The 11,772-nt window shown below is 34.6% G+C and overlaps 2 protein-coding genes across 4 annotated transcripts; both read right to left on the bottom strand.

Annotated features, from left to right (window-relative positions):
- Nucleotides 1-1,327: 1,327 nt before the first annotated feature.
- On the bottom strand, nucleotides 1,328-3,720 carry LOC129321634 (uncharacterized). 2 transcript variants are annotated; one of them, XM_054967474.1, is made up of 4 exons: nucleotides 3,564-3,720; nucleotides 2,813-2,974; nucleotides 2,424-2,714; nucleotides 1,328-2,060 (listed from the first exon to the last, which is right to left on the bottom strand). In XM_054967474.1, the coding sequence occupies exons 2-4, from the start codon at nucleotides 2,948-2,950 to the stop codon at nucleotides 1,422-1,424; spliced, it is 1,068 nt and encodes a 355-aa protein (XP_054823449.1). In that variant the 5' UTR covers nucleotides 2,951-2,974; nucleotides 3,564-3,720; the 3' UTR covers nucleotides 1,328-1,421. The 2 variants fall into 2 exon arrangements, with proteins under 2 accessions (XP_054823449.1, XP_054823450.1); XM_054967475.1 differs by lacking the exon at nucleotides 3,564-3,720 and adding an exon at nucleotides 3,327-3,520.
- Nucleotides 3,721-5,709: 1,989 nt separating this feature from the next.
- Nucleotides 5,710-9,747, bottom strand: LOC129321733 (replication protein A 70 kDa DNA-binding subunit A-like). 2 transcript variants are annotated; one of them, XM_054967623.1, is made up of 3 exons: nucleotides 9,272-9,315; nucleotides 8,734-8,782; nucleotides 5,710-8,480 (listed from the first exon to the last, which is right to left on the bottom strand). In XM_054967623.1, exon 3 carries the CDS (start codon nucleotides 8,453-8,455, stop codon nucleotides 6,170-6,172), a length of 2,286 nt encoding a protein of 761 aa, XP_054823598.1. In that variant the 5' UTR covers nucleotides 8,456-8,480; nucleotides 8,734-8,782; nucleotides 9,272-9,315; the 3' UTR covers nucleotides 5,710-6,169. The 2 variants fall into 2 exon arrangements, with proteins under 2 accessions (XP_054823598.1, XP_054823597.1); XM_054967622.1 differs by lacking the exon at nucleotides 8,734-8,782 and having other exon boundaries at nucleotides 9,272-9,747.
- Nucleotides 9,748-11,772: the final 2,025 nt, after the last annotated feature.

The following is an 11,772-nucleotide window of genomic DNA, read 5'->3' as shown; positions in this document are numbered from 1 at the left end:
TGGGGAAGGGCAGGTAGAGATGACTGACTGAATTTTTATTTAAGACTTTGTGAATTATTGAACATTTTTTTAAAGGAAGGGATAAATATAGAACAAAATAATAAAAGGGCGTGGAAAATGGAAATGATATGAGACGTGAACGTAGCATTGGAATCTTGACTGCACGAAGCAAATCTCACCAAACAAAAAGACGGTGCTCAGCTCAATCCCTAGTTTTCGACGCGGTTGTCTGCAATTAATTATTAAAGGGAATAATTAATTTTTTTTTAATGTTTTTCTCATCAAGTGTTTTAATTAAACATTTAAAAAAAAATGAACTTTCTACGACAATGAGGACAATTGCCTGGGGGTGTGGTCCTTGCGTTCTTTGTGTTATTTGGGCTAGTTTCTTTATTTTGTTCAATTTTGGTATTGCTTTAGAGTTGAGTTCCTTGGGCTAAGGCCTTTTTGTCTACTCGTTCCCTTCCGTATATTGATGAAATGGGCCTATCCTACCAATTGGCCACGTAAAACATTTTCACCGACACAGCACAATTGTGTTATCCAAACAACGCACGCACAATAGTTGGAGAGGGGTTGGGTCCGAATCCTCTCCTCTCCTTCTCCTCATTCCATCTTCACTCTTAAATATAGAATGAATGATTCAGATGTAACTGTATTTTACAAAATAATTATCATAATATCATATAAAAAATAAATAAATAAATTTAAACGATTAAACTGCACTGAAACATTGTATAATATTATGATAATTATTTTATAATACAATTAAATATGAACCATTCCTTCCTCATCCAATAGTGGAGATAGGATGAGAAGTAAAGGAGAGAGGAGAAAAGGAGAGGATCTACTTCGAGGGTCGGTGGCGCCTGCATCTGTCAGTGATTCCATCAAAATTCAGATGGGAATGCCTTCAGCAAAAAGTGGTGCCATTTTTTTTTTTTGGCACCATAACTATCAAGGGAAAAAATGGAATGAAGGAATCAAAAGCCTCACCATACAACCAAACATCAAACACGTGCTAAGTAAGGAATGCTTTTCCAAATCTCATCCCAAGCCACCTGCTTCCTTCAACCAAACATCATTAGCATAGCCGCACTGTGCACAGTTCAACCACGACGGCCCATCCAGTTTAAGGGTTTTATTTCTTGGTCCCGTTAACACTTTATGATGCAGTAAAAGCTGCTATTCCTTATAAGGTATTAAACTCAGGCTCCAATGCTTTTCTGCACAAGATGCCGTAAGCCTGAATAACATATCACACACTCACACACACACACACACACACACACACACACACACACACACACACACACACACACACACACACAATTAATGATGCTTTTATTGTTATTCTTGGAATTTCATATTATGACCTCTGGTCATCAGTTACATTCTTACACGGACGGATCTCAGTGTGGTCAATAACAGACACTGGCTGCTGAAGTTGGACGATCCTCCTTCATGGAAACTGAGTCCACAGCCATCCCATCTGTGCCACATTGACCATCCTTAAAGTCACCGCGCTTGCTCGGATTATAAACAGAAACGGTACTCGCTGCCTCAGTGACCGCTTGCCCCCTCTCAGATATAGCTTTCAGTCGGATACGCTCAGCTCTAGAGCCAAGAACCTGGCCTAGGATAGAAGCTGCAATTGTCAAAGCCATTGCTGATTTAGGCATCAGCACTGACTTCCGAAGCATGGCAATAAAGGGAACAGCTGCATGCACTGCTGCAAACCATGATAGGGAGAACTTTTTAGTGTGTTCCTTCCAAATACCCAAGGGAACATTAACTGCCATACCCAAGGCTGCAATTGCAAGCATTTTGGCAGGAAGAGGCTGCGGACGCAAGTTTTTCACTAATGCTGTGCGTGCAAGGGCTGCCCTCGCAGCAACAACTGCAGGTGGGCATCTAATCTTCATTCCAGGCGGTGGCCGAATAGCCGAAGCAACAAGGGGTAGAACATGGCTTACAGCTCTATAAGACTTGGCAATAGGACAGTTCCCTGTTTCCAACCATTCATTTCCAAGTGCCTCATGCTTTGATGAATCTCCTTTCTGACAGAGAGCTCAACAGGAGAACAAAGAAGCAATATAAGTCACATCTCCAAGATTTTCTTTCAGTAGTTGAAACTTGATAAGTAAGCTAACTTGATTTAATCAAGCTCAGAAGAATCATAAAAACCTTGCCCTCGAAGCCTCAACCCAATAACAAAATCATTGCTAATATATGACAAAAGTATTATATTTATAATTATAAGATGACACTAATTCAAACATGGGAAGTGCAGGTTTTTCTTTCACATTATCATATTAATGCATGCTCTGCCTTGGATAGTCTCCAGCCCATATTATATAAATAGTTAAATGCTTCCTACCAGCATAAAACTCATGTTGAGGTGCCTAAAGAAAAATGTTTACCAGGGATGAAGTTTCCCTTTTGATTGATGGTTCAGTCTTCTTTTGCTTCTTCCATTTCTCAGAGAAATTATCGAAACTGAACATACCACCAGGCCCAAAGGATGACAGACTTATGGTGGCAAATTTTGCAGCTAAAGGGTTGAAAGCAGGCAGAGGGTCAGGTTCTGTGCTATCATTGTGTAAGTCAGATTTCTCAGAGAGGGGAATAATTCCGTCTTTCCCATGGAAGAGCTTAAATGCCATGCCAAAATTAGGACCATCTTCAAATATAGGACCCTTGGCTCCCGGCACCTGAATAATTAGAATTAAAGCACTAGGTTAGAATACTGAACCGGATTGAATTTCAACATTCAGAAACAAGTTTCAACGAAACTGCAAAGACAACTTACAGGAATGTTAATACTTGATGAAGAAAAGCAGAAGTTTGTAGGTTTGTTGATATTTCTCAAAAATGGGCACCTTTGGATGTCTTTCACGTCAAAGGAGCATTCAGATCCATCTTCACCCATTCCCTTTAGTAAGTCCATTAACTCCTATTATCAAAGCAACTCCTAAAACAAAGAAAAAAATTGTGAGAATATATAGATGCGAGTAAAACTGTCCCTAAGTTAATTCGCGCATTACAAATCAAAAGGGTCAACGTCTCGATCGGCAATTGACATAGAAACATTCGTATTCATCGTTTCCAACGCAAAATATGAATAGTTCCCAGTTCTACTAAACTAATTGAGGTAGTAAAATCAGCACCTAAGCCTTCAGGAGAAGCTATTATGTCATTGGCGACTTGGCGAGACAGTTATTAAAAATTTAACACCATGAATTGAACTAAAAGGACTAAACAACGCGCGACTACAGGTCTACAATATCAGGAAGCATCAAGAAAAGGGAATTAAGTAAACAGACGGTTCAAGAGTTTAAAACAGAGTCCAATTATTGAAAACCGTTGGTGTTCCAAGACGCCAGCAAAAAATCCAAGATTCTAGGCCGTATTAGGCCAGAAGATAGATCCATATGAACCCTAAAAAGCCCATATATCCATCTTCGACGACGACTCGAAAACCAAATGAACTGAACTCCGATGAGAAAGTGATCAATACTGAAATTGGAAACGGCGAAGGAGTCTGGAAAGGGAAACCAAACCGGAGTAATCGTCGCCGGACGGTGATTGATTAACCCGAGAGCGGGAAGGACGTGTGGCTGCCACAGATGCGAGAGCACGACAACACAGGATATTGTCACGTGTTTTACTTTACTGCTTGAAACCGGTGGGGCTTAAGAGACAATTTTTTGTGGCGCAGAAATCGCAATAATCAATGTTTTCCTCGTAGGAGATGCGGGGACGATTTTAATAAATTTAACTTTAAAAAATAGATAAATAAGATTATAATATTTTTATGGTGGAAAGTGAAAACTGCGAGCTCTAATCCTCCGTTCAGTTTGAAAAAAATAAAATATTTTAAAACTAATTTTATTTTTTAATAAAATAATTACATATCTTTAAATTAATGTTTTTTTTATATTTATTTTTATTTAGTAAGATATTTTACTTTAAAATAATCATAAAGTTATTTATTCAGCACTTTTATAAAAAATGTGATTATCATACTTTGAAATACTAAAAATATTTTATATTTTTTAATATTTAACCCTTAAAAGAATTTGCTATATTTTTCAACTAATGAGTACTTCCTCCATTAAAAAATATAAAACATTTTTTAAAAAATTTGATATTAAAAAATGTAAGATATTTTTAGTTTTTTAAAGTAATCATTGTCTTTTTTTAAAAAAATGTGATAGTACCCTTATATTTATTATAAGGTATTTAATAGAGATAAATATAAAAAAATAGGGTTAATTTGAAAGTAGATAACTACTTTATTATAAGTGAAATTCAGTTAAAAATGTTTTATATTTTTAAACAAATGGAGTACATATTAAAAATATAAATAATTTCTTCTTTTGTTTTCATATAGTTTATTTTAGAATTTCTTATTTTACAAATATTAAAATTATAAAAATTATTAATTTATCATTTGGTGATCATTTTTTTGTTCGATGAACCATTCTGATCACTAGATAAATTAAAATTTAAACATGTTAAGTTTTAAAATTTATTACTTCAAACTAGTGATATTAGAATTAAATCGGCCCAACCAATCTGACTTGCTAAATCGAGAATCGATAATAAGTCCAATCCGATTGCAACAAAAAAACAGCTCATTCTGTGAACTGTCCATGAACCAGTCGAATCAGCTAAAATTGATAAAACTAACAACAAGCCGCTTGAACTGAACATGTTACTTTTTTATTTTTAATTCATATTTTTAAATTATAATGTATTCATATTTATATCTAATAAGTGTTATGAAATAAAAAAAATGCAAGAAATCTGCATGAATTATATATGTGTGTATATATTTTGGATGAAAACAATGTAATATTGATGGATACTATCTTTTTTATTGTATATTATTTTGTTTGAAATTTAAATATTCATTTTTCTTATTATATATAATTATGTATTTATACTTTAAACATATAATATTTAAAATATTAATTTATTTATGATCGATTGAACCATGATTCAAAACACAATTCAATTATTGAATCATAAACCAATAGACTGGTTCAACAACCAGTCCATAACATTTGTCCATGTGCATAAATAACCACTTATTTTATTTTAAGATTTTTTTTATCTTTGTACAAATTTAAAATATAAATAAAAATTTATTTTAATAAATTTACCTTATTTTTCCTTTTTTTTTTTAAATCAAACTCATTGCAACTTCAACAAAATCACTCCCTGCCATGCAACTTCAACAAAATAGACCGTTAAATCAAACTTATAAAAATTAAATTCAGAATAATATTAGTGTAATAATTCTACAAAAAGTAATACTCTATGCATCTCAATTTATAAGATATTTTTAAATAAAATTAGTATACTAATAAATTTCATTAAAGATACTTTATAATTTTATTTTTTAAAGCAAAAACATAAATTTTTTAAAATACCTTTTATTTAGTATTTCATTCATAAAAAAATTAAAAAGAAAATAAAAGAAAAAAATAGTATTAGAAAAACATAATTAATAAAATTTTATTATTATCAAAGTGTTTTGTATTTTAATACACTGAATCTTTTCTAAAAATATTTTATAAATTGAAAGGTAAGTAACAATATTTAGAACGATATGCGGATTAGTTTTGTAAAAAGTAATAATATCTAAAATACATGGAATAGAATTGCATAAAAAAAGTTGGGTCTAAGAACTAAGTCGGGTTGAAGCAATCACATAGTAACAGTTATTCTGATGATCCCATAAACAAAGGGAGTTTTCAGTGAGAATCTGCAGTACGGCCTTCTAAGTTAACTAACATAAACCATCTTGATACATTACAAAAGTCACAGGGAGGCTTAAGAAACAGAAATTTCTCTCAGAGCGCATGAGTCATGCTTGAAGTTTTATGCGTACTAACAAAATCCAATCCGATATAAAGGTGCCAATCATTGCTTCATAAACCGTGTCTATACAGAAGAACCAAGACAGAGCAGCAAGCCGCTCAATGTTCAACAGAATGATAAGGAAAGTGAAATCCATGACTTTTGAAGCTTGATGCCATCAAAAATGGCTTCCACAAACCAAGCTGTACAGATTACTCAACCATAAAAAAGCAGTCAATGAATCAATGCCAAAATCCATCATAATGTTACTAAAGCATCTCTCATTTTCAATAGAACTTCAAAATCCGCCAAGCTGTTGCCTTTGAACAAACCCATGTCCTCCATGAACAACACTACTTCCATAAGCTGAAGGGGCTGCTACGTTGAGACCAGGACAGTCTCGTGCCCAGTGACCAGTTTGATGACATTTAAAGCATTCACCAGTTGCAACACTAACACCTGCCCCAGAAGATACCCTATTTGCAAAGGCCCCTCCTCCCATGGACTGTCGAGGCAAACTTGCAATGTTCGGGCAATGCATAGAGCTATGGCCAGAGCCTCCACAATTGCTGCAAGGCATAAATGAACTAGAAGACCCAGCTGAAGCAAAAGAACTCCTATATTGGTGCTCATACTGACCCACTTGATTTGCTGGCATCCCATATTCTCTACTCGCACCACTGTTGCTATTTATAGGATTATAAGCTGGTGGCATTGCCAGGCCAGTTCCAACACTCTGATGTCCAGTATTACTGATTAGAGAATGAGGATTGATACCTTCTACCTTTTCAGCTTTAAGCTTATCAATCAAATCCAAAAGAAATCTTGATTCAGATGAAAAGTTAACCTTCTCTGCTTTCACCACTGTTGACTTCACACGTTGTTCATCACCAAATGTCTCTTCCTTAACTTTTAACTTGAATATGTATTTAGTAAAAAGAACCTTACGGATGACTTGTGCAAATCTTTCATCGTCCTGATCTTCATATTTCATATAATAAAGATCTTTGGCAGGTAAGCCCATTATCTCCTCACCACACTCCTGAAATGCAGTTACCCATGTTAGCCCAGTGTGGTCCTGTATTTGGAGTTGCAGTATATACCTATATTCACATGCATCAACATACTGGTCACATCTATCACACCTCCACTTTCCGTCTCCATTATTGGACACCTTTTTGCTACATTTCCTATCACCTATCATGATGGGACAGGCTGTATAGCAGAATGAGTCGGCCTTAATGAATGAAACACTTGCACAGATGCTAATCCAATCAGGCTTCTCTGAAGTCCCTAACTTCTCATCTTTAATCTGAGATATAGTCTTCCTCATATCATTCTTACCAGCATTGAATGATTCTCTGGAAATAGAAATAGTTGGTACGTTCCTCCCTTCCTTGTCAAACCATTCTTTCAACCTGTAAGCCTCAGGAAAATCAGGATCTATAAATAGCTGACTATTGACTATGGTCCCAAGGGCCTTCCCATTGAATTCATTTACCCTGGCAGCTTTCACAGCCAAAACTGGAAATGCACCTGAGTCACAAGTATTCTGCAACCGTTGTCCTTCTGCACTACAAAAATCTCCCCATAGGGTTAATTCAACACTACAGCCAGACATGTCCTTCAACTGGAGGGCTCTCTTCTGAGTTTCAGTACCATTTTTTCTCATGATTGAGGTTGTAGGACTGACAGAAAATACCACACCAATCACATCCACAACACTCGAAATTTCCATGCTTTCAACATCACTAATTGGACGAAAATTAAAAAGACGCATTGGAATTGATTTGTCATCATCAAGGCATGGCTGTATGATGGATGTCAGATCAAGGGTCAGTTCTTGATCATTAGGAAGATGATTAAAATTTTTTTGAGCCGGCTTTATACTCCCCCTGGAAATCAGATATACTTTACCAACTTCAACTAGACGATAGAACTGTTCAGCCACTGCATTAAAGCAAGTTGCACGAATTTCTCCACCATCAGAGTCAAGAAGATCAAAAGAAAACACTTTGCCATCACCTCTGGCATTGTTGTACTGCCTGAGGCTTGCCTTTGATGTAACTCTAGCCTTAATTGTCCACATGTTTTGGTATGGGTTCAATGCAGCTATTGGAATTATCCTTGGCAAAGCTTCATTTCTGGATATTGGTCCCCTGTTATTGTAAATTGGAGATGGCTGTCTATGCATAGGCTGTGGTGGATGAATATAGGCATTTTGTGGGGGTCTTGGAGTTTCCGGTCGAGGATTGCAAAATCCCATGTTATGTTCACCATAGGACCCACTTGATGGCCCTGATTTTGGTAAAGTAGGTGTAGCTCTAGGCTCTGTTTTAGGCAATGAAGGAGGGGCATTTGCAGCACCATATCTTGCACCATTGTTATTGTGATTGATTTGTGAATGATCTAGAGATGGCCCAGTCACATTCGGTCTAGCAATGTTGCCACCTGCAGGTGAAGTACTGGTTAAAGACTGAGGATTTCCTGTGTTAGCTCCAGACTGATCAGTGGAAGATGATGCAGGTGCAGCTCTTGGCGCAGCAACAGGTTCTCCAATCAGATCACATCTGTCAAGTACCATATCCAGCTCAATGATGATAATAATCCTGTTTTTGGTGAATGAAACAAACATATCATTAAATGATCCTTAAACATGGATAAAAAAAGTGCAAAAGTCTACTTGGAGCATAAACTCCTACTAGGCAAGCAAGCATTCAATTTATGGGAAAATACAAAACAATTAGTCTCATCACGGATTTTTCCAATAAGACATAACCACCAAACACAGTTAAGGACATGGAAACACATAACCACAGCTATAAGAGAGCAGGAAACAAGAGACAAAAGTATCCCTAATACCTGATTTCCTAGCCCAGTGAAAGCTTGAAGGTTAGTTGATTGATCCCACCTAAACTTCCAGAAGTCAGTCATTTCTAAAACTACTAATAATTAACCATTGTGTGAATAGAAAAACAGCCAGTCTATGCAGTGAGAATGAAGCATTCACCAATGAAGACTCTTGCTGGCCTAAAATCTATTTGATTCTAATAACGACCTATCTGCTCATAACCAATATCCTTATGGAACATTCAAATTTAACCATTTCTTTCGTTCCTTTCAACAGGAAGAACCAATCTGTAGACAAAAATAAAGAGAAGGAACAATATTTCGAAACTATTGTAGAACCTTCACAGCAACCATATTCAAAACATCCCGACTCAGAGACTTCACTAGTTTCTTCATCTCCATTCATCATAAATACCAATTGAAACAGAAATCAAGACGATCAATCGCTATTCAAAATCATAACTTAAACACAAGCAATGAAAATGGCTCGTGGGTATAAAATCTAACGCGTGGGAACAGAAGACTAGAGATGCCCAAAAAAGCGACTTACTTGCGACTCTGTACAACATTACAAATAAACTGAGTCAACTTAACAACAGAGCCCTTCTGCAACCGCCCAGCATGGACCAACTCGTTCTTCTGAGTAGCGAGCATCCCTTGCTGATAATGGGAACCGTCTGAAAGCACAAGCCTATACCTCTCCGTGTTGTTATGCTGCTGCGACTGCACCAACTTCAGGTCAATTACTTGAAGCACAGGCTTCAGGTCCTCGCAAGAGAAATCGTCTCTGCACATTGTTATTATCGCCCCGCCAGTGAGATTTGCAGCCATTGTCGAAATTCTGAGATCGCAACCCTAAAAACTTATAAGGGCCAATGAATTGGATGTGGACAAACGAAGAGGAAACTAAGAAGATGATCGGTGTTGAGAGAGAAACCGTCGGGAGCTCAAAGAGGAAGAGTAGGGAAAGGGAAAGTTTAAAAACCCTAGAGGCAGGTCAAAGGTCCAGTGAGCGCCATAATTTCAGTTGGGAGGGAACCACGAATTTTGCAAGAAATTTGAATTTCCTCTAAAGGGTATCAGAGTTTCTAAAAGCACCGAATGTGAATTCTTTTTTTTTTTTTCTATCACTGTATTCTCCTTGGGCCGGGATTCATCGGTCAAAATCATTGATATTGATTGATATTGACGATTTAATTTCTACATTGGAAATTATGCTTAAAATTAGAGGATTGGATCAAATAAAAAATAAAAAATAAGAGGCAAATTTTGAATTTAAAATTTGAAATGAAAAAAAATTAACAGAAGCAAAAAAACTTTTGTGTGATTTTATTAATAATAATTCATAAATATTTAATGTGTGTTTGATTTTTTATTGGTGAGAAATTAATTTATTAAAAATTCATTTAACAAAAACTATCTTGATAAAAATTAATTGTTGTAATAAAATTTATATTTAAATATATTTTTTAAAAAATTAATTTAACAAATTAAAAATTATTTAAATTATATATAATGAAACGTCCTTTCAATAAGTTCATGCATTAAATTAGGGCATCCATTCCTATCTCCACCGCTGTACATGCAGGTTGAGAAAAAGCGTGGAAATTTCCTTCTTTAATTTTGTAATAATAAATACTCATATTCATATTATCAATATTATTTATATCAATCGATAAATACAAAATATGAATTTTATAGCACGTTGTCATGTGATGGAGTATCTTATTAAGTACGCTCCCCTCGGTTGATAAACAAGTAAATTACTCTCATATCTCTGATATGAAGTCAAATTAACTTTTTTTTTTTTTTGAAATAAGAGGTCCAACGATGAAATGAAAATCAATAAAAGTCACAGCTCATAAATTATAAAAGGCAATGAAAGGATAAAAAGGAAAACCATGAATCTAGTGATAAATGATCTCACCAATCAAAATCTAGTGATAAATTTATTGTCTTGAAAGTTGAGCCTTGAAAGTTTGATAGTCTAGTTGGATGAACTAGTTACTGAATCTTTTAAACCCGATGAAGATCAGGTAGTGATGTTTTTTTTATAGAGAAAACTATCCAAACTATTATCATGCACGTGCGTAGATAAACAAGTGAAAGTAGATCAAGTACAAACAGATCCAAGAAACCAAATAACAATGTTAATTATCCTTAAAATTGTAAGAAACAACATGTAACTTTATAATCTCACATTCAATCAATGGTAAATAATAAATAATAACACCAAATATAATAAATTGTTGTGTTGGAATTCCGACCATAATGATGAGAGGTGCTTGATTCAACTTATTAAATGAATTGAATCAGCTTATCATAGAGATTTTCAAGATACCAAGCAAAAAAAAAAAAGGAATTCAAGCCATCTTTTTAAAAAAATACCATCTTGTCACATTTGCTTTTATTTAATAAAATATTTTACTTAAATGTTACAAGTTAAATAGTTGAGAGAATGATACTTAAGGACCTTAGATAAACGAAATTAGCATACAAGGCTCGATGCACTTTGAATTTATTCTTCAAGTCCAAAGCCCTTATACATAAACTTATTTTCTAGTGAAAATACTTATTTGCTTTTAGTAAAAAATGTTTTTCGGGCCTAACTCAGGGACCTATGTTGTTGTAAATTATCTTTTTACCTTTTTAATTATAGTTGATATTTTTATCAAAAAGAAAAAAAAACTTATTTACCCCTCATTTGAAAAAATAATATTATGCACGCAACATTTTATTGTTAATACATGGATATTACCGCATTAAATATAAGTACTATATTGTTCATGCATCCGAGAAATTTATATATTATTTTTCAACTAAACTATAGAGACTATATATAATAAATAAATATTTTGTTGTCAATGTATGGACATTGTCATGTTATATATAGATATTCTGTCCACCATACATGTAGGAAACCTTTATATTATTGTTCACATGAATCACACAAACCATGTATAATGAACAGATATTATGTTATTAATATATAAACTGTGTCATATTATATACAGACATTCTGTTCATGCACCTAAGGAACTAATACATTAT

This window comes from Prosopis cineraria, unplaced genomic scaffold (assembly GCF_029017545.1).
Source record: "Prosopis cineraria cultivar Desert tree isolate PC_DT_omini unplaced genomic scaffold, ASM2901754v1 PC10, whole genome shotgun sequence".
Taxonomy (NCBI): domain Eukaryota; kingdom Viridiplantae; phylum Streptophyta; class Magnoliopsida; order Fabales; family Fabaceae; genus Prosopis; species Prosopis cineraria.
This window is presented reverse-complemented; position numbering and strand designations above follow the sequence as displayed.

Excerpts from the sequence above, each read along its gene's own strand:
- LOC129321634 (XM_054967474.1), bottom strand. The coding sequence starts at position 2,950 with ATGGACTTACTAAAGGGAATGGGTGAAGATGGATCTGAATGCTCCTTT. Across the intron at positions 2,715-2,812 it reads CATCAAGTATTAACATTCCT|GTGCCGGGAGCCAAGGGTCC; the intron begins GTAAGTTGTCTT and ends CTAATTATTCAG. Across the intron at positions 2,061-2,423 it reads AAAGGGAAACTTCATCCCTG|AAAGGAGATTCATCAAAGCA; the intron begins GTAAACATTTTT and ends GCTCTCTGTCAG.
- LOC129321733 (XM_054967622.1), bottom strand. The coding sequence starts at position 9,552 with ATGGCTGCAAATCTCACTGGCGGGGCGATAATAACAATGTGCAGAGAC. Across the intron at positions 8,481-9,271 it reads AATGTTGTACAGAGTCGCAA|GATTATTATCATCATTGAGC; the intron begins GTAAGTCGCTTT and ends CACCAAAAACAG.